General features: G+C 38.8%; 1 protein-coding gene across 3 annotated transcripts in view; it reads right to left on the minus strand.

The window, feature by feature from the left end:
- Window positions 1-23,200, minus strand: part of LOC148645622 (homeodomain-interacting protein kinase 3-like) — a 67,014-nt gene that overhangs the window by 5,616 nt on the left and 38,198 nt on the right. For 2 of the 3 annotated variants that reach the window (XM_088611744.1, XM_088611743.1), the window contains exons 3-14: window positions 13,040-13,163; window positions 7,199-7,318; window positions 6,337-6,423; window positions 5,867-6,051; window positions 5,343-5,502; window positions 3,757-3,880; window positions 3,043-3,164; window positions 2,628-2,755; window positions 2,260-2,421; window positions 1,641-1,943; window positions 1,278-1,424; window positions 419-663 (exon numbers count right to left, since the gene is read on the minus strand). In XM_088611744.1, coding sequence (XP_088467870.1) covers window positions 419-663; window positions 1,278-1,424; window positions 1,641-1,943; window positions 2,260-2,421; window positions 2,628-2,755; window positions 3,043-3,164; window positions 3,757-3,880; window positions 5,343-5,502; window positions 5,867-6,051; window positions 6,337-6,423; window positions 7,199-7,318; window positions 13,040-13,163 — 1,907 coding nt within the window. The remainder of the gene's footprint in view (window positions 1-418; window positions 664-1,277; window positions 1,425-1,640; window positions 1,944-2,259; window positions 2,422-2,627; window positions 2,756-3,042; window positions 3,165-3,756; window positions 3,881-5,342; window positions 5,503-5,866; window positions 6,052-6,336; window positions 6,424-7,198; window positions 7,319-13,039; window positions 13,164-23,200) is intronic. The other variant, XM_088611745.1, reaches the window with a different exon arrangement.

Raw genomic sequence — 23,200 nt, forward strand, 5'->3', positions numbered from 1 at the left:
CATGGCTGTTCAATAGAGAGAGGAGAAATAAAGTATCACAGAACAGCGGACTAATCAAACCAATCACCACTTTATTTATAGGTGTAGGTGACAATAAAGATCACCTAAAATAACCCGAGCGGAGAATTCATGTGTATTTAGTTTCAGAGGCAGGCAGGGTGTAGAACAGGCTTTCGTGAAATGTAATATCGTGCCATATCAATTACAACAGGCTTTAAAATGATACCATACAATGTACGCAATTCTAACACCATTCAAGCAGCAAAAGACAACTCCACTTTTTTCTAGCAGTGAATTCTGATAGGGGCCTTTAAGAGATATTAATGCATAGTGGCATATGTGTCTGTAATGGCACAGTGAGTAGTACTCAGAAATGCACAGCCGTCACATGGAGCCGAATCAAAGGCAGTGCTTTCACCTGTATTTGCCATCTGCTCATCAGCAATGGAGTTGTTGTTTTGTACTCTCATTGGTGGTACCACCATAGTGCGCACAGCTGGCTTGCTGGGCTCAGTCTCCGGGGCTCCTCTGGTTTCTCTGTTCTGGTTGGTGTCCGGGAGAAACCTGCTCTCCATGAACGGACTATCATTTTGTCCTGAGGAGTCGGAGGCAGGTGAGCCATCCACAGTATCACAGCCACTCTCCTGCTCATCCTCCGACATACTAAAACGTAAAAAAAACACATGTAAGTTCTACCATTTCGCACCACGTGTAAAACAAGACATGTGAAGGAGTGCTCAATCAATGACTGCACTGTTCAATGTTTCTGAGCTGGACCTTTTTTCAGTACTTTTCAAAAGTACTCATGTTTCAGTACTTTTATGAAGACTTCCTGATTCATTGCATTATTGCACTTCAGTTCTATGGCTTGCGAGCACACAGACATTTTGGATATGCACGGATTTTAATGATATTTTCATTCATAAATGTAATTAAACATTGACCACCTCTTTAAATATAGGGCACCAGTTTGACTAAAAGAAGAATTGCCCCAAAAATGAAACACCTACACAGACATGTTTTTGAGATTGAGCTATTGTGCATTGCTAACAGTCTGGTTCACCAAAGCAACAGTTAAACGGGGCTTCAAGGTCTCCTCAAATCACCAAAAAGAAGGGTCAAGCTTTCCCAATTAAGCAGTAATTGAGATAATTTAACCCTCCTCCAGATGTATTGTGCTACTGATTTAAACAGACTTGCAAGTTCTGCTCAACTGTTGCCCTCAAAGAGCAAAGCCCTGGTTAAATTGACTACACTGAAAAAAATAAACAGTGTACCTGTTGGGTCTTTTACATGGGGAAGGACTGGACTCTACGGAGTTGGATGAGCTGGTACTAAGAGTGCTATCAGGACTGCTTAAAGAGCAAACACGATCTATATTCAGGGTACTCTGACAGGCTTCACAATCTGGGCTGCCTTTACATCTGTCAAGAAAAAACAATGTTTTTTCACGACTGCACAATGTTGCATTTAAAATTCTACAATATTTAAAAAGAGGTGACATTACTAGGAAACTTACAAAAAATACAGCACAAACTTACAACTTTTTTTAATAAAAGTCAAGACAATTTTTTTGCTATATCTCCAGTGTTACAGGGCTATAGCTGGACTTAAGTGCAGTCTCAAAGGAGGATACTCACTCTCCCAGAGAGTGTCTCTGCACCGACTCCTCGTCATCCGTGTCACTGCTGATTGTGATAACGCTGACGGCGGGACTGGGCGAGTCAGCGATGATAATAGTCTGACGCTGTTTACTAGAAACGGCCAAGTCATCAGGGTCCTGCCCCGCCTTGCAGCAGCTGCTCTTTTCTCTCTCGGGGCTGCGATTGTCCTGCGTCTCCTCTATGCAGCTCTCCACAGCGCCTCTCTTAGAGTTGTCCGATATCTTTGGGGACAGGCGTACATGGTTCTGGGCATTGGTGTTGTGTAACATATTGTTACTCCTATGGAACAAAATCCAACAGAACAATAAATATACATCAGGATTTTATAAATTACGGACAGGAAAGCATAAAATAGGATTTGGGGCATACGTATTTCATAATTGCTACCTTTGAACAGACTGAACTGCTGAGAGTGCAAATTATTCATAAAGTGGCTTTCCTCATAACTATAATTAGATGTATAAAAATCTTCAGTACCACACCCTCACTTTCAGGAAATCGAAATTAAGTGGTAAAAATAAAATACTCAGAAAAGAGATACATTTAATGAACAAACATCATGACTTCTGGATATGATGACCTTTGTAGCCCTTACCTGTTCTGGCAGGGCTTGTTTCTCTTGCTAGCAGCTGGCTGGGGCCACACGACATGAGCGATCCCTATGCTTATTGGCTGGTGGGCTGACATGGTCATTTGGTTTGTTAAAAGAGGCTGTGGCAACATGGAGCTGTAATGGTTACCATGGGGTCGCAGTTTTCTGGAAACAAAAGAGTTTACTGGTGATTACATGTCTTTAAAACAATCATCAATCCAACAAAGTAGCAGACAAATATAATAGATTTTTAAGAGCCTAAAATGTGAAACAATCCCATTGTTAAGAATAATTGTAGCAACAGCAGTATGCTTCATAAATTATATCACACAGGTGAGTGTAAAAGGGCTGTGAAGGGCAACAATACATACCCCCATTCTCCCAGTCTCTGTGGGCCAGACACAGTCTCTGATGCCAGGGCTGTGGTCGAAGGTGCCACAGGGGTCACCTGCTGCCAGGCTGGGACCAGGATCTGCTGGGTCCGATTTGACCAGGTCTGCTACAAAATCGCGAGATTGAAACAGAAAAGTCACAATATGCTGAGATTTATATGACTTTTTTTTACATCACACATCAAGAAGACCATCCAACTATTCTTCACTTGCCACACAAAATAAAGCTTGCCAAAACGCAATTCATCTTTTCAAACTCAACCCATGAGTTTCTGGCAATATGCATATTGCAACACAGCCAATACATGAATTTGAACAGCTCGTGACAGTGATAACTTGAATAAAGGGCTGAAATGGACTCCAGGAAGAGAAGTGGAATCAGTCCCACCCTTACCTGAGTGATAACTCCTGGTCGAATCTGCAAGGGCTGTATGGCTGGGGCTTGAGTCACAAGGGGAACAGTATTGTCCATTCTGACTGAATATCCAGCAGGCTTGCTTGGGTTAGTGGGAATTCCTGGCAAAATAAGAATAGCCTTTGGTAAACTGACAATGTAACATTCATAGAATCTTACGTGATAGTATTAATGTTCAGTTCTGAGAGCCAGAAATCTGTACCCACAACCTTTTGGTTGGGTTTTTTGGAAAAAAAAAAAGGGCATTTCCTACTGTCACTGTAAAGTTTTAAGATTTTAGGAGCTGTAAATGACATTTAATAAATACATAAAACGCTATTGCAAGCAAACTGTGAATGAAAAATGTATATATGAGAACAATACAACCTTCATAAAGTTACTTATAATTACTGGGTATCAGTTATCACTAGATTATTGACACTGTTATAATGCTATGATTTCAGAAAACAGCAAGATGTGTCTTATGCATACTTGGAATAAACCTTTACTTTTTCCTTTACAGCCTGCACATGCTGATGCAGCTACCTACTTGAACTACTTTGGTAAATGTCTACAAGCAAGTCCTGTCCAATTTCAAATGAAGGGAGACAATGTAAAACAGAAACATCCTTCAAAGTGTAATCGCTTTAATCTTTCACACAAACAAAGGTAGGTGTAAACAGCAGAGACTTCCATCTCATAAGAGATCTCTACCTTGAATGGCAGGGGGACAGAGAATCAATGCTTGCTGAAAAGAATCATTACACCCAAACTGAGTGCTTCCTGTCTGAAGTGGTATCCCATGGTGCATCACAGATGGACCAGATGGTGCTAAAGCCTGTGGAAAACAAAAGCAGGTAGGGGTGATTCTGTCTATTCTGGGGACACAGTTATTACACACAAAAACTTAAAACTAACAGCCTCTAAATGGACCTTGGGCTTTCAGAACCTAACAAAATATCTAAGAAATTGTCCTGCAGGTGGCAATACTGATTCAGCCAAAATATAATGACATGCCCATAAACAACTGCTTAGTAAGGGTTAGATCAAAGTTTCAATAGCCTGGCACTATAAAACAGTTATCAGATTATGCAAATAGAATCTTATAACCCACAGAGTTTACATGGTCAAAGTCTGGTTTGAAGAGCCCTCTCCCCTCCTTGAAGAAAAGACTAGGGACATGTTGTTATGGTGCCCAGTTATTTAATTTTCTAACTGATTGTGGAGTAGCCACTTCCACCAGAAAATTCCTATTAAAAACAGAGCAATTCTGCTGCTTCAGAAAACAAAGCCTAATCTTGTTTTGGACAATTAATATTTATTTACAAACGACTGGAATGTTTTAGCAAAGTTATTTTTAGACTAAAAGTAAGAAAAAAGCTCCTAATTCACTCCGGGCTTTCCTGTTGAGAGGCAACACATATATAAACAACAGGAAAAGGACATTACTTCACATTTCTGAACAGTTCCTGTCTGAAACCAAACATCAAAATTACATTAGAGTCTGGTAATTTTATATGAACAAGCAAAAATAGTGTTTACAAAATGTAATTGTAAAATATTTTACAACATTGGTTAAATTCATCTTTAGATGACCAATACTTCCCTTTTTAAAAGGCACACTTGTTCAAAGCAATCTTTGAGAAAAAAACTGCTTGAAAAGCATCTATAACACTCATGACATACTACTTATTAAAAAAACATATCCTAATTAGAAAAGACTCGTGCTGAATGGGAATGCAACAATTTAGAGGTATTCACATTACAGGTTCCTCCTATAACTGCAGAGCTATGCCATCTGGTGTTCACACTGTGATGTAGTGTACAGCAAAAAAATACCAGCAAAACATCTGAGAATAGCTAATGACTCATGTGTTAACAAGGCTACATTCTTTATGTAATATTCTGTGCAAGACGTAGAATATTTATTTTTATATTTCTATTTATTCCGTTATGCTTTATGCTGAGCCTTGAGGGCCATTGTCAGCCTTACAGTTTCCAGAAACAGTTAGGTAACAGGCTAACAAAAAAGATGAGACAAGGGAATGTAAAAAAGGCACTTAAAAAGCTCTAAATCCCTTGCAAATAGTCAAATTACAAACCCATTTCCTGAAAACATCTGAATGATAAATTACACAAATATAAATTATGTACAAGCGCTGTTAATGTAACAAGTGCACAGTGTTTTGAAGTTCATTCTTTCACTTCACACACAAAGCTGTACTGGTTTTCAATTTTCAGTCCGCGTCTGTGTGTAATACATTTTCCAGTTGCAATATAATTAAAGTACCAGTGCTTACTTGAGTGTGAACAGCGCCCATCTTATTAAAAGCCACAGTCAGATTTGCTGCACTGCTCGAGGTGACAGGCCTCATGAATGATGTCTTATTGCGATTGCTTACATCATAGGTGTTTGACCGTGATCTGCAAACATCCATTATGTGGAAACATGATTTGACACTGTAGGGGGAAAAATAAAAACTTCAGTAAAGCCACAAAGAAAAATAACACTTAGAGCCCATTCAGTCTTATTACTGTAGAAAATATGTAATTTTTGTTTCATAACTGTAAATAAAATGCATTTCAGCAGTTGCCTTTGACACAAGTCAACCGCAAAACATGCAAGTCAGTGCTAAATATTTCTCATAACAAAAACCATGAGATTTGATTCAGAAGCAGACTGAGAATATTGGCACGTAAAAAAAACACACAAGGAACCCGTAAGAATATTAAAAGGCAAAAGGCAGTCATGAGCAGTTGCTAATGTTGCTAGCTGTGGCTGCAGACAGGAAAACAGATGGAACATTCAACAGGAGAGACGTACTGGCTGCTGTGAGGAAAATCTAAGAGGTGGTGCATGTTGACAAAGGGGTGGCTCATGGTCTCTGCTGGGGTGATTCTTTTATCAGCATCAATCAATAACATTTTCTTCAACAAACTGACAAACTCTCTTCGATCTGCCTTCTCTGCTAGCAAGTCACTTCCTTCCATATCCATCACCATGTTCACCTGGAATAAAACACAAAAAAAAACAGCCTTCATAATTATGTTTTTTTTTTCCTTCCCTTTCTAAACGGTAGTAGCTTAAACACTGCAATGGAAACTAGAGTTGGTTGATATGAACGTTTTTAAACTGTAATTTTAAAAAGTAATTGTATCTAGTTTTTAGATTTTAATGATAACAGTATACACTAAGAAAAACTGACATCTTAACTGGGCAGAAAATACAAGATCACTTTGCCAAGACTTCATGCTGTATACATAAGAGTTCAGTAGGAATCCCCTTGCACTTACATGCGCTATATCATCCAAACAGCCAAAGATGTACTTCCTGGCTTCTTTTGACTTCATCCCTGTTTCCGTCTCATGTTCCTCTGTTGTCTAAAGAAAGGGTGAAAATGGTTTAAAAGTGAGACCTGATAGGGGATCCTGGAAAAGCAATCATTTTAGAAAACCCTGGAAGAAAAGGGAAGTGTATTCTGTAGTAACACTGCGTTTCCAAGTTCCAATACCAGTGCCTGAAAACAGCAACACTGTAAGAATGCAAGTCCCACATACATCAAGACTAAAACTAAGAATAATCTAAGCAAAAGAAACAACTGCCTGGGACAAATCTAGAAAGAAAAATATGGAAAAAAATAATATACTCTACTTAAGAGAACGCCTTTGATCCATCATGCTGAACTAAGTGCACTGTAACTTGCCATGTGGGCAAACTCCATCAATGTGGCTCGTTTTGGCCCGACAACACCTCAGCAACATTGATAGGAACGTTCAAGAGTGTCAACATTCCGGCAGGACAATGCATGTCCTCATGCCATTTGTAAAACCAATGAAAAAAGGGGATGATGGTTATGCCATGAAGGCCCTCCCTGCCAGGCTTAGGTGAACATCTGAGGGATGATGGGAAACGTCTTTAAAACAGGAATGGGACAAAATCTGCATCTGGAAGCTGATGCAAAGCATGTGCTGCACGTTCAGAACTTCTCTTGTCGTCTCTGACTGGGGCAGTTTGAAAAAAAGTGCACTGAATTCCAGCAGGAGTTGTTCCAGCCAAACTGATATCATGCCAGGTTTTTTGGTTTTCACTTCATGGGAGCGAAATGTACAAGAAATACAAACGGCATATCAACACTGTGAGAGTCAAATACCTTACCTTCAGTCTCCAGCCCGAATAGGGTGAATCGGACTCCCTGCAAAAAAACCTTGCCGTTTTCGTCCCCACATTCAGCAAATGCTCTCCAGGTAAACCTTGGGTTTGAGAAATGTATCGAATCTGCAACAAACATTGTTTAGTTTAGACAGGTATGACAGTTGCAAACATTGTGCTAATACCCATTTAGCAATTATTTTGCAATTAAGCCTAACGAGAATAAAGAAGAGATGTCTTCATTCTTCTGTTTCACCATTTAATTGGCCAGTGTCCAGTGTGAAATTCTGCAGGTCCACACTTCAGATGAAGTACCTAATGCCCAGTATTTCCACGAACATCTTTTTTTACAGCAAATGATGGACTTGCATTTGCACCCAGAGATGGAGTGTTGTAAAAAGTTCCAATTGTCATGTTTTGTGACCACTAATTTGATAGAGGAAACAAGCACAAATGTAGCACTATAACATACCACTTTCATCCATACACACCATAATTGTGTTCTCTATAGACAACTTTGATTTGCAATGTCTTCTGGACCCAGCACAAAGAAGTCCTGTGGTTCCACGTTCCTTTGCCTCCATTTTTTTTTAAAGATAAACAACTAAATGGGCGTGCTAGTGATGTGAAAACAACAGCTATGGGTTTATGAGCCAAGCTTAAGGATTTGTCCACACTGATGTTTGTGACACTGAAGTGCCAGAATGAACTTCCATTAGCAACATCCTGATATACCATATTTATAGAGTGAGGTAAAGAGGCTGGTATTGCAGCACTCCTGACTGTTCCTTCAAGATACAATCCTTCATTCCACACATGTGTCTGAAGTTTAGCATTATACACCACTTAACTATATTATTTCACATTACAAAAGGTAATAATTTTCATATTACCTTCATACACTGCACATTTACTGCACATAAGCATTTTTGTATTTGATACATGTTAAATACATCTACAAAAACAGAATAATTACTGTATTTATGAATTCTTACCCTTTTCCTTAAAGGATAAATAGACCAAGACCTACATAATACACACACAATCATGGATGTTCTGTTTCATTCCAAATTTCTCTTTTCTACTCTTACTCTAATCCAAGACCACAGGCTCTTAGATGGATAGTGAATCCATCTAACAAGCTGATATCACCTATGGCCCTTGAACTGAAAGAAAAATGAAATGGCACACTGGGTCTCCAAAAAGGACCTTTTCATCTCTGCTGGAGCTACAGCAGGGTGCAACTATGAAGAAGTTCAAAGTGTAAATCTCTGCTGTGCCACTAACCTTGGGGTCAGTACCTCATCTGGAGATGAATGGAAAAAAAACAGACTTCAGCATACATTAAGGCAACGCGATAAGCAACAGTCACAGGTGGGAAGAGATTATTAGTCTTTGTTAAAAGAGGACAAGATGTGCACTTGGCCACAGGTCATTTCACTTGGCAGTGATCTCTGGCAGCTTAGAGACAACACGATTACAGAGATTCTAACCCAAGTCTTAAGTGCATCTTGAGCCTCAGGCAAAGAAAATAAAAAAACATAAAATGGTTACAAAAGCATAAATGGAGGGTTTAATAAAATGTAGTTCTGATGAGGGAGCAACCTACCACATATTGGGAAAGAAATGCTTTCTTTAAAAACAGATGTACACAGTAGTATGTCATTTCTAACTCAAAGGATTCCACTATGGGGTGATGAAAACCCAGCACGTCTACACCACTTTAGCGGAGGACCTTAAATTTAGTAACGGTCAATTTCAGATTAAACAAAAGTGCAGAAAATTCAAATCTACAGCTAATGGATTTATGAATCCTTTATTAGTCAAACATGAAAGTCCCATATAATCGCAAGTATAATATTACAGCACGATCCGAATCATTAATTAATTCACATAAGAAGTGTTTACATTTAAGACAGTACAAGGCACAAATGTTCCTTAAAGGGAACAAAATAAATTAATTGATAGTAAAGAAAAAAATTACATTTTCTAATGAAAACACTGCAAAACGCCACTCCTGGTCTCGTCATTCACGAGAGTTCCAACGACCTGCGACGTGACGTGGCCTTTCCTGCGTACTAATGTTCTGTGACTAATGTAAAATGTGATGTATGAGCGAATAAGTACAGGTTTTGCAGCAGATATTTCAGTGCAGAAGGTTTCCAACGTGAACTGCATGCAGAGTTAACAAGTAGTATTCATCAGCAAAACCGTCTTGAAGTCGAGAACAGTGTTTCTATTCAATTAAAAGAGATGTATCCACAAGCCTTAATGTAATAAGGCTACATCAAGTCACCAGAGTTTTTTTTTCTTCTGAATCACAGAATACGGTGCTACACGTATGTGGCAATTTAGTCTATTTTGTGATTTAAATTGGAAGTTTTGCAAGTTACAGTGTACATTTTACTGTGGTTCGAAATGCACTCATCAACGCTGATTCTTTGTAAATCCAAAATGTGAAAATAATAATAATAGTTTACACTTATATAGCGCTTTTCTGGACACTCCACTCAAAGAGCTTTACAGGTAATGGGGATCCCCTCCACCACCACCAATGTGCAGCCTGGAAGATGTGACGGCAGCCATAGTGCACCAGTACGCTCACCACACATCGGCTATCAGTGTGGAGGAGAGCAGAGTAATGAAGCCAATTCATAAATGGGGATTATTAGGAGGCCATGATTGGTAAGGGCCAATGGGAAATTTGGCCAGGACGCCGGGGTTACACCCCTACTCTTTTTTTCGAGAAAGGCCCTGGGATTTCTACTGACCACAGAGAGTCAATAACATTGCAGTTTCCCTTTAAATTTCAAATGCTATTCCTAATTTTTTTAAATGATCTCTTACAAAGACAATTATTCAGAACGGTTTTGGAAAAAACAGCCAAAGATGAACAAGCAGTTCATAGAAGCAATTGAAAAAAAAAAATTTTAGTGGCATAAAACTAATTTATTGCATGAAAAAAAGTATTACTGACTAGTCATTTTCCATGCTTGAACAAATACTTTTCTTAGCAGCCTGCTAGTTCACCCTGTGATTGAGTTGAAACCTGTTTTTTGGATTTGGTCCCAATTCAAGACTCCACCCAGGCTGCTTGTTTTAAACAGTCTGGGAAGAAAGAAGATGAATGCGTCTTGCTCTATCCACAAGACTTCTACTGACCATCCTTTATTTAAAGTACACCATCTTAAAGTCTTCTGTCGGAGGTTTGAACTTTAACTTTTTAATTAAGATTCCTCTGGGACCAGGGTCTTTGCTTGTTTGTGGAACACACTTAATGAGCATTGGGTTTGGTCTCTGCTGCAGTACTGTTTCCCTGGTTTGATACTGTTCATGGGCACTTCCTTTGGATCCAAGTCAGTCAACCCACTGTAGTTTAACTTTCAAATTCTCTTTGCATTTGGAGAAACCTTTGGGATACTCCTTTTGTTTTACAAGATAACATCAATAGGAGTGAAAAACTAGCCACGCACCAAGGACACTCAATTCATTTTACATTCTTTATTCCCCACTAGAGATTTTAAACAGTTTAAATGCCTTTCCCTGAACTTAATAACCAGTCGTTTATCCTCTAAGCCATTCGTATCATTAAACGCATTTGGCAGCGAGTTTTTTCCTCATATATTGTTATGATGATATAGACATTGTTATATCAAAAATATTATGTGAAGGTGAAATTGATTCAAAGTATTCAAAAGATCAAAATTTGGTCCTCAATTGTTAACCCATCATCACATCAAGTCCACAACAGAACAACAGCGCCAGACGTGCACAGGTAAAACAGTCAACTGAACTGCATATGAAATTTTCTTAGCAACACGCCCTCAGCCCTCACAGTTTCTGTTCAGCTCCTGCTGGCAATATGAAATGGGTTTTCATTTGTCTGTAAATGAAATCCGACTGATGAAAGTGCAGCACAAGTGAAGCCTGCTTTGATTTAAAAATAGCTTCTGCTGGTGTGATGTAATAAGAGCCTGCCCTGGCATACAAGTGCCTAATGGTCAGCAAACCATCGGTCCCCTCCACACTTCACACCGCTCAACTGGATCCATGAATACTTCGTACTCCTTCTCTTTTTAACAGTACTTTAAACAGCATTTTATTATAGCAGATGAATATTTCTATATAAAATACATACTCTAGCTTATAACAAAGTCTCTACTGAATAAAAATAACAAGGCAATGAACAGCATTATAGATATGGGTCAACATCAACATCTGCCATTGGACTGGACATGCAACTTTAGCCAAAATACAGATAAAACATTATGCCATATACACATAAAAACTGACACTATAAGATCAGAAACGTGTACACTGTACATGAGACATTCAAATTGAAGTGAAAAGTGCAGTGCTGTTGATGGTGCTTTCAGTTCGCATTTTGTGTCATTGGATAATGTTGTTGGTAAGAAGCAATGGATCAGCTTTTCAATTGAATTTTTAAATTGGGAGCCAGATTTATAGCCCTAGTGTCAAAGCTAATAAAGGTAGCAATGCTAATACGCTAGCAGCTGCCTGTCAGATTAGAGCAAACGCTGCCCATCCAGACAGACATGCAGCTCTTGCACTATTAGAGGGACAATAAGCTTGAAGCTCAGCTAATCTCGGGCAGTGCATGATGTGCTCATCAGCACTGTATTCCACACTGCATCTGCACACCATGCGCAAGGGCACTGCCAACAACATTTTCCAGCAAACCGTGACTTTTAAATTAACAGCAAAAGCCATTTAAAGACACCTTTATTGTTTTCTGAAGTTTCTGTGGGTATTCAAAAGCAATTCAGTTAATTATAGCTGTAAAATCAAAGGCATCTCTTCAAAAACAAAAACGTCAGTGCCAGTTATCTTCCAGTGCAAATACTTAAGTGCAAAGTGTACAAAAACTGTTTTGATCAGTTTTTTAAAGTTTTTTTTAACTCAGAAGGACCATAAAACCACCCAAAGTTAAAAATCATTCAAGAAAGTTGCAAGGTAGTAGCTGCAGACAAGCTTCTGTTAAATTATACTGCATCTGGTATTGATATGTTGGAACACGTTAGTATATTAGCGCTAGGTACTCCCGAAGTTGTAGTCAAAACAAACATGAAATACCTCGCTCTGAGCTTCGCTATTCTAAAACAGTAGGGAAAAGGCTGTCTCCCTCCAATGTCAACACCTTTTATAAACCTTTCAAAGATCACCTCCTTCAGGGAAACTAAAATATCTTTGAAGGGTAACTGCATTAATCTAGCACAGCTACCGTCAGTCATCTCTACCCCCAGCCCGCCCACAAGGCCCATAGGAACAGGATAAACTGCTCCTGGAAATGTGCTCTCTTTTCTACAACACAGCAGGAGAGGTGCAGATGATCCAAAATCACCCCATGGACTGGTGTTATTTTAAGCTTACCGAAGAACTGCTAAGCACTGCTTCTCCGTTAAAACACATAACTGACAGTGACTGCCAATTTCTGTCCATTGTTTCAGTGGGAAAGTACATTCCACTGTACAGAACAAAGTGGAGACAGATCTTTGACCAGATATGGGGAATAAAGAAAGGCAAGGAGGAGCCAGTAGACGTTTTTAGATGGTTTTATTCCAAAATGTTTAAAGCGAGCAGGTCAAAAGAACTCTGTTCTGTAGCAATCCAAATCATAGCTCTGCTGGGAAACAACAGGGTTTGCCTCAGGTGAACTAAAGTGCTCCAAATTGTTGCTCTAGGGGAACAGCAGTAGGCAGAATTAATGTGTCTGGAGAACAGCTGCCGATTTAACAAGCTTCTGTAACTTTGGAGAAAAGAGGAACCACATTGTCATCCGTCACAGGGTGGTAAACGTGTAATGATTAACAGTAAGTGGATTGTTACCTGATCATACTCCAGAGCTCCAGGGTAGAGTGGCCATCCAAGAAACAGCTCTGCAATCACACAGCCCAGAGACCACATGTCTATGGCTTCACAAAACGGCAACCCCAAAATAATCTCTGGCGCTCTGCAAAAGGGGAAAAAAAGGACCATTTCATTCATTAATTTAGGACAAAAGCACGACATGGCATACACACAACTGAAATAGTAAACTTAAATTCAAGTACATATACAGAAGCCCTAATTTCATTTCCTTGCATTTACTTCAACAGTGTATCCGCCTTCACTGGATGGGGTGTTGTCCTTAGTATTTACACTTTGCTTAAAAAGATGAAACCTTTCTACAGTGCACCACAACACCCTCGACTCGGATTATTTAAGGCACAAAATGGAAAGAAACCACATATGGCCAATTTTAGCATTTAAGTCATTGTTTCTTCAAAAACAGACTGCTTACAGAACTATAAATTTTCCTTCAGTATCATGAAGTACAGAAGCCTTCACAGTAGAGTGGATAACACGCATTTTCAATATATTTGAGTTTGGAACTACGTAAAAACAAAGTCTTAGAAGGCGATCCTTCATTACAAATTTTATTTTCTAAAAAAAATCTTAATTTCAGTGCCACCTGGATCCGTAGTTTACATAAAGGGTACTTTGTTAACTTATGAAACATCCGGTGCTTAGCAGAGGATAAATGTAACACCATACTGATCCCATTGAGAAGCACTGTAGTACAAAACATGTAGAGGCCGATTAGCTTTTCATCAGTAATCTCTAAACAACCAACTTGACTAATTTGTTTTAAAAGAAAATCTTTACCTTTGTCATTTCTCTGTATATAGTTTTTTTAAAACCTACACATTACACGCATTTCAAAATTACACCCATGCCTTATTTGCATTTGTATTTTCATAATCAACTAAAAAATTTAGCCTTAGCCAACACTTAATGTTGCTAACAGAGAGGCAATCCTTTAGGTTTAGCTCTTTGCACATGTTTCTTTGGGACTGTTTGCAAATAAGTAACAAACATTGCTTCAGTTGTTTCTAAAGATGAGACCTGCTTTACAATAGGACTGAACAGACAGCTTCCCCAACAGCCATTACATTAAAGACTGCATCAAATCAACTTGGATTGTACTCGTCTTGAAGATACAGCTAGCACTGGGAGCACAGAAAAAAGGAAACCCTTGAAACACGAAGCCTGAAGTAAACTGAAGCCCTCCCTGTCCCTGTGGTCTCTGCCAGTCTGCTATGAGGAATCTGGAATGAAAGAGGTGGAAATGTGGAAACTCTCTAATCTATTACTATGGTGCAGACGGAGCCCAGAATACACGCTCAACAGCTGAAGACATTTTAAAAACAGGGCTCCAGCTACCTTCTATGTGTGCAGTTCTTTTCCTGCACAGATGAGAATACTCATGCACTACAACTACATAGCTTAGAAGTTGGAGTTATAAAAATTCAGGCTTCAAAAATACCTTCCGAACTCTGCAGCTCAGTACTGGTTTTGCAAGGAATCGTTTCTGGGAATTTAAGATGCCAGCATAAGCAATGATACAGGGCTACAACGGGAAGCCCTACATCCATTACAAAGATGCAGAATTAACAGTCTGTTTTAGCAGTTCTTTACCAAAATTAATCAATTTTGTTTTGGCAAACGGCTTCTGTGTGGCGCCACAGGTATGGGCCGTCACACCGATGCTAGCTGACTGTGACAGGGAATCCCCAGGCTGTGGCACACAACTGCCTGAGAGCCACTAACGGCCATTGTGGGATCAGCTGGCCAGGGCTGTTCTGGCTCCAGGCAACACGGTGATCCCTGCCTTTTCCTGGGCATCTCAAGGCATTGACGTGCTTTCAGTGAGGCAGATGCCTCTCCTCCAATCAGCACCAGGCTGAGCCTGAGACCTGTTGAAGGATGAGGGGATCGGAGGAGGCCAGATGGCCGGAGTCTGTCCGTTCGCCCTCCTTCCCCCCGTGTGTGGTTACATGGTAGGCAGCCGTGAGATGACCGTGAAAAACACAAAAGCCATTGGCAAATCGAGAGGATAAATAAAACAGAACTGGCACACAACTATGTAACACGATTTACTCAAATTCCAAAAAGTAAAACCACAGCTTTTTTAACTGCTGTCTTGAAAAAAAAAATGTCCTGCTGCTCTCTTAACTACGTAAGAGGTTTTGCGTAATGCAAGCATACATCTTTCACACAGAACACAATATCTGAGCCATTATTACAAAGCTAGTGACTCGAGTTCTAAACTGGCTTTTCAGGTTTTTCTGTTTTGACACCAAGGAGACATTCTCTTTCTAACACACAATTCTTTCATAATACTGCATAAACAAAATGACCTTTCCTGGATGTCAACAGGAGTCTGCATATACAAATAAACTCTTTCATCACCAGAGGGCCATAAAATTGAAAGTTCGAACACTGAAAGACCTATAAAACGTAAAACTACATAAAACCATTATGCTTTAAAATGAGAAAACATTTTAAAGCTACTAGCCAAAATGTCCTAGGGTTAATCACAATTTTAGCAACAAGTGAGCAATCAAAAAAAAGATTAAATGTAATATCAGATTCAGATGATCCTCCTCGCATCGTGGTGCATGTGACATTCAGCATGGCATGAATCTGTAAGGTTTTAGTCATATTACATTAAACAATGATATAAAGAACGGCACAATTCAATTACTGTAATAGGTTATTATAATCCCAAAACATCCTATCAAAGATGCTTGTCTATAGAGAACACGGACAAATCCTCTGTTTTTTCTATAAAACACTAATTCCTCTAGCTTTATTCCATTCTTATTTTCATAGTTAAGACTTCTTAATGCCTGGTACATAAAAAAAAGTAATTTAATACTGCTCCAAACAGAAAAGTTTGATCTCTCAGACAAAAAAACAGACATTCCAGGAATAAGTGGAACATGCTGTGCTACACTTGATGACAAACATCTTCCAACCATGCTACTCACTTACAACCAAAAGGCAGCAGAGACAGAGAGGCCTTCCACTTGTTTTGTATTAATGATTAAAAGGCATCTGTCTGTCTACAAAGTGAAGGCCAGATAAAGTCCCCATAAACATTCAGATTTCAAGGCATGCATAAACAGTATGGGAACACACCCTGTGTTGAACAATACAAAATCATTATCTATGATGCAATATTCCCCTCAGCAACACAACATGCTCCGCTTGTCTACACAACTTGGTCTTCACTTGAAAAGGTATTCCAAACGGCAACAAATGTAGAATTTCATTCTTACCCTTCTCCTTTCTACCTGAAACTTCTAAAGAGGGACATTTTCCAAACATACTGGAGAGTGGGTTTTTATTTTTATTCGCACACCAGCACACTAGGCAAGATCCAATTATTTCACTTCTCAACAAAGAGCCACCGACTATCATCTGCTTATAAGTTATAGGGAGAGGCACATTTTTAAAAGCGTCTTTAGAAATCTCCAACGTTTAGAGCATTTTTGCAAATTTGCTTTCTTCCCAACTGTCATTAAAGTTACTGAAATTGGAAAAAAAAAAACACTTTTGTCACTAGAGAAGCTGCTGGCTTCTATAGATCCTGTGTTCATGGCCTGCTGGCCCACTTATCATCCTCCTCAGGAGAGAGGAAGGCTGCAGCAGCACAGGCTACACGTCTCAAAACAAAACCTAGGAAATCCTACAGGACAACTAATACTGACTGAACACATACTGGTGCTTTGGCAGCCATTTAAAGAATAGTGACCAGATCCATTCTGTGGCCTGAGGGAATATCCTACACTGACAGGCTGAAAGAACAGAACCTTTTTATAAATTTTCAACAGAGAAGGTTACGAGGGGACCTGATCCAACTTTTCAAAATCTTCAAAGGCTTTGACCATGTCAGCCCAGAAGACTTTCAGAACGGACGGGGAAATATGAACCGGAGGACACAAGTGGAAAATATTTGGCAGCGCATTTAAAACTGAGAACAGGAGGCACTTCTATGCTCAAAGGGCTGTGGGAGTCTGGAACAAGTTAGCCAGACCCCTTTGTTGAAAATGATACCCAACTTCTTTCAAGAGACAGCTGGATCAGATCCTTGATCAATTAACAACCAAACAGGCTGACAGGGACTCCTCTTGTTTGTATCTGTTATTATCCAACACGCCAACAACAACCAGGAAAACAAAAATCAACAGGCGTTAACTGACAGGAAACAAACACCTCAGGGGAAAGGGAATTGGTCAAATAAACCGAAAGGGGTCGTATTTCAAACCAACATCAGCTGGCCACTCCACAAATGGACTGACAACATGTTCCCAACATGCAGTAGACCAGTTCCAATTTTCTCACAGAGAATTTTCAAGCTGGGATGAGTCACAAGTCAAAACAAGAGCACCCCAGCTACTGCGTCAACCCAAGCCTGAAATAAGTCCTAACAACGTACTTATACATATCAGTTTTGATTTCTTGCTACTGACTGTTTATTCCAGGATTAATTGAACCTAATATTACTGCTTAGGCCACTTAAAATAAATCCATAATGCATGTTTGCCTCCTTCCTATTTGTAGTCACTAAGGAAGTCACTATTTGTGAATGAACTACACCCAGAACCTGCTCATCTTATCTCTTCAAGCAGATTTTGTAGTACTGGAGAAAGTAGGGTGTGAAAATTCAATGTAAAAGGTGTTAACTGAAGCTGTTATTTCTGCTTAGAGAATATGTGGATTCTATATAGAGAAGAATTCTTCCTTAAGCTTTGTATTACACAAAGAGTGACTCAGTAAAAATAGGAGTGCAAAAAACAGGATAGCAAGTGCTGACATTAACGGTCACTGATAAGCCAGGGATGTCATGTTAAATGACAGAAAATGCAACCTTTTTAAAATGTTCTTTACGTTAGAGAATGAAACAAAAATCAACTATTTAGCTTAACTTAACCAAGGTTAGCACAGACGTATATATACTAGCTCTATTATTCTTTATATTACATGCTTAGTGTTGAATTGAGCAAATGTCTAGTAAACCATTTTGAGATTCTGAACAACACTACACCAAATCCCCAGAACCAGAACTAAAATTGTCAGAGAAACATTTGTTGAATACATAAAAGGACATAAAACATATTTGTCCCACAAACGTACATCTGAAAACCTATAGACATACTTCTATAGTTAAACAACCTTGTGTATGCTACTGATGAAAAGAGATGAAAAAATGCCCTTAACTAAGCCCAGCCGTACTGCTCATAGTGGCCATAATGGTTGTAACATGAAGAGTAAATATACCAACATTAACACAGTTACTCAGGTTGAGACATTTTCATTTTCAAGTTTCAAGAAGAATGCCTCTTCAAACTTCTGAACCACATGCACGTGCCTGCTATTTCTGCTCCATGATGGCAACACTCAAAAAAATAAATACACCCTGCTTGTATTCCCAGATAAGAAATATTCAAAAGACAATTTACCAATGTACAGTTGAAAAAATAAACATTTTAATTTTAGGGTCATATGTGGTACTTACCTTCACCATTAATGTTGAAAGCAGTTTTGAAGTATTTTTACAACACAACAAAAGTGTAAAGGTTTGCTCCATAGTTATTTATATGCCTAGAACATGTCACCCGATGACAAGACAGAGTTTTAATGTGCGTTTCAGCAGTTAATAAAATGTTACACACATAATTAGGGACTTTCAAAAGGGGCCCTAAATGTTTTAAAAATTATAGTTAAAAACTACATGTAGAAAGAACAAGAGTCTGTAGGGTCTGTGGAGGTAACAGAAAAGAGTGTCAAAAAAGTACACAATGTCACAAAATCATTAGAATAAATGTCAAAATAAAGCTAAGTGGGCCAAAGATACAAACAGAAGTGTTATAATTGACTTTCAAAACTATGGCAAATAAATGGCCTAAGGTAATTTTTTTTAATATAATAATAATAAACTGCACAACTATCCATGTCAAGAGCTATGTAAGAAAGCATTTTCTGAACCAACCACAGAAGATACAGTAAACTCATGTTGAATGAGTGAGCTATCACTTGCTAAAATTAAAAAATAAAACTATCAGATCAGCTCTAGAGAGACTTAATTTTATAGACCAGCTAGAGTGTACTGGGGTTGCTATTGTTGTTTTTAACATTACTAACTGAAGCAATGAACCAAAATCAAATATCTAGTTCATGTACAATTATTTAAATATACACCCGGTACATCTCTACTTCAGAGTAACGCTTCATAGAGAATAAATATGACGAGTGCTTTGTTTGTGCAATGCACACTAGGTAACAAACGTGCTGATGAGCTTCGCCTCAAAATATCAATAATTGTAGCAGGAGTATCTTTTAAAGTGAAAGTTGGAAATCGAGCTCACAACTGAAGAAGGCTCCACGGCCGAAACTGTGTTTTCTTTCTTCCCTTTTCAGCAAGGAATAACCCGAACACTGATGGTAAGTTGTCTTCCAAGGGTGTCAGCTTCAGTTGAATTTCACACGCAAAAAATTATTTCTTGCACAAACCAGAAGTCAAGCACCCACAGCACCAGACTACTTAAAGATCTGAACTTTTTTTGCCCTTGTCACTGAAAGGGATTCGGAGATGACAATTGAACTAGCCAGCAGACAGTTCTCTTTTCACAGCTTATGACTTCCAGCAGAACACCAAAGGCTTGAGTTACATGGCTACAAGTATGGAAGGACTGAAAACATTCAAGATGCTCAATTCTAAACTTTATACTTGTGCAGGTTTATTAAAGGTTTACCAATAAAGCTCCCAAATGCAGGCTGGGAGCTACACTGACGTGAGGCCTGTGTATTTTTCTCCAACAGGCTCCACACCCTGAGAAGACAGCATGCCATTCACAGCACAGAATAAAGCCCTCCACAGTAGGCCTCTTTTTCCAGAACAGGCCTATGCCGTTTAGCTACAATTTACTGATGCAGTGTAGCACTCTGCAACCTGGTGAGTAATTACTCCCTATATTAAAAACATTAGCCTTGCTTACTTCCAAAAGGAAAGCAGACTTCTAAATGGGACTGTGCAGTACTGCACTAAATGGTTGCAATACAAGTAAAAAATAAATTAACCTAAAAGAACACCAGTTTTTACTGGAGGTAGATTTTGCAACTTCATTAACATACAGTGCAAGGTTCACACCAAGTTGTAAGGGAATATTATTTCAGTCAAATTCTCACAAGGTACCCAAACTTACCTGGTTTGTTGCCTTTAAGCTCATTTATTCTAAAAGCAGGTGAGGTAAAACAAACATCCGTAGTATCGACAATCATCCACAGAGACATGACATAACAGACAAAAAAGTGGCTCTTCCAGGAAGCTAGATTACTGATCTCCAGCTAGTCCACAGTCAGTCAACTGTTTTCAAGAGCTCATAATTATGGAACCTTAAACGTTTACTAGAACACATATGGCATTCTTCAGTCTATTGAGCCCATCATCATTTGACAGTTTATAAAGCAAACTATAGAAGATGTGACAAGAGACTAGTGTATTTAAAAGACGAGATACACTAACATTACTCTTGTGATCTGTGTGTTATTTTCACATCCCTGAACCACTACTTCTTCATTTAAATAAAAACAACATTCAAACATCATTAAATCTAAATGGACTCAGAGCAAATCTTATTGGACAGAACATAAACAAATTAAATGTTAATTGCATGTGCAACTTTAAATCAAGCCGCCCTGATTTTGTTTTCCACGTTTGGAAATGTAATTTATACATTCATCAATTCAAACAGAATCGCACACTCACACAAGCGACAATTTTTCAATAGGGTATTTAATGTACCAGTATGTCTTTGGACTGTGGGAGGAAACAGAGGCAACCAGAGAGAATCCACAAAAACTGGGGAGAACATGCAGACTCCACACAGACAGTGCCCTACATAAGCCTTACTAAAAAGTTACTGAACGTTAAATTCTTTGGAACGAAATCACTCCCTTCAGAAACTCAAGAAGATTTGATGTAGGATTTCTCCCAGGCTTGGAACTCACTTCCACTATGTGTTAATTACACCTCTTGCATTTTCAATGTAAGTAACAGACTCAAAACAGGGACCCAAATGAATGACAAATGCTCGTTTCCTATAGGACTGCTTTCCATCTCTGAAATCAATCAGTGACACCCCAGGAGCAATTTTTTTTTTTACTACTGCTATATTAGCTTTCAGCTGTTAAAACAATGAACGGTATTTGTAAATTGCACCAATCCTCTAACAGATTTCTGAGTTTCCCAGCTTGCTTCTTGCTGACATGTTGCCTGAAATGTTATCAATCAGAGCCCTACAGATGAGGGAAAAAGGCAATTGGGGGAGTGCCTGATACATTGTCATCACCACCTGTGCCTGTTCATCATAAGAAAATCACCTATTAATAGCTGCTACTTAGGAATAACAGCTGGCTAGGTCAGGAGAGACTAAGGATTCTTCTAATGCAGGACACACCATGGAAACAGTTGAACCAAAAAACTTTAAGGTACCAATTAGAACTATTGATAAATTAGCAGACAGTCTTGCAGGACAAGGCTTGGTAACCACTGCTTCATAGCTCCCAACTATTCACCTAGCTCCAGAACAGAACGAAGAGTTATATTTGGCACACAGATGCATATGCACACCAAATGTATATAATTTTTATTCACATTAAGTGAATAATGATTATCTGACTGCTTATCTTGAATATATTCCTATGTTGGGTCTGTACGTTTTGAACTACAGTAGCAAAACATGTTACTAAAAAGAAAGCAAAAGTGTATATTGGGCACTTGGGTTTGTAAAGGTTTCATAGCAGGTGATCAGCATAAATTTCTGATTACATTACAACATATAAAGCATGGCTTGAGACTGCCAGTTCCAAACCATGACTTTGCACATGCAGTACACGATTGGCTGAGTTTTGCCATAATGCAGCGAAGTCATAGATTGGAACTGACATTCTGGCCGAGTCCACAGCTAACATACCCCAACCTCAGCTTTATTATTTGTGACTATATTTTCTTTAGTCATAGGAGAAAGCAGCAGAACAAAGTGACAGTGGCAACACAGAAGAGAGAGCTTAATTTAACAGAGATATTTAAAATTACCCAATGTTCTGAAGTTGGCTTTTACCATAACTTCAATGTTTATGCTTTTACTGTTGAACAGTGATATCAAACACACCATGGAAGAGGTTGAGTGTTATTGAATAAATTGCAGAAAAAGCATTTGCAGGAAAAGCAATTGAATCCATGACTAAAGTAACATTCTGTTTCTGTGTAAAGTACTAGCAGCCGAAAATGTGGAAATAGGCAGTATGCTGAAAGACTGTTGACGACAATATGATTTAGCTAGTGCTTTTAAAGCGCTTTTTAATCATTGAACTTCAGAATACCCATCGTAGACCTCCACCTGTATACGTTCACAAAACTGTTCAATAAGGTGACTTTACAATGTGGCCAATATTAAAATATTTCATGTAATAAAGACAGGGATTACAGCCAGTGTAACAAAGGCAAAACTTCCTATATACAAATTTACCATGTTTAAGATATTGGTTGTTCAGGCTTCATAGGCAGTGCGAGATGTGACTGAGCTTCAACAGGATCCCGTGTAAGTCTGTTTATTAATTAATGGAATTTTTACACAAACCATACCATGCTTACATACATGTAACAAAACCCTCAGTACGAAAGGAGTGCCGTCCCAGGTGATAACACATTTTACAAAAGGCCCATGTGCATGGCAAGTATGTCCAGTCCTTTTAATTTTACTCTTAAACCTACCAAGGGTTCAGCTGGAGTGATGGAACTCCTTTCTGCTGTGAGGAATAGTTTTCTAATCACCAAAACTTATAGGCAGTGAGAGGAAAGTAAAAAAACCTTCAGACCCTCCCATTCACTTTTTTTGTACAAAATTGCCATGTTTAGCTAAATATCTGTGAAACCAAAGTGTAAACAGACTGAGATATTGTCAACAGAAAATTCTGGTGAAACTGGCAAGTTAATATTTGCTATTAACACTAGTGTTCCATTGCCAGGTGACTGCGAAGCTGGAAATCAGGTACTACCCTTCCTAATGTTGTCACTGGCAAACATTATTGCAATTAAGGTCATGCACACCTCATGTCTTCCGGACACCAATGTGATTTAGCTCTGCTGCTAGATATGGA

This window comes from Lepisosteus platostomus, chromosome 18, assembly GCF_059453375.1.
Source record: "Lepisosteus platostomus isolate fLepPlt1 chromosome 18, fLepPlt1.hap1, whole genome shotgun sequence".
Classification (NCBI taxonomy): Eukaryota; Metazoa; Chordata; class Actinopteri; order Semionotiformes; family Lepisosteidae; genus Lepisosteus; species Lepisosteus platostomus.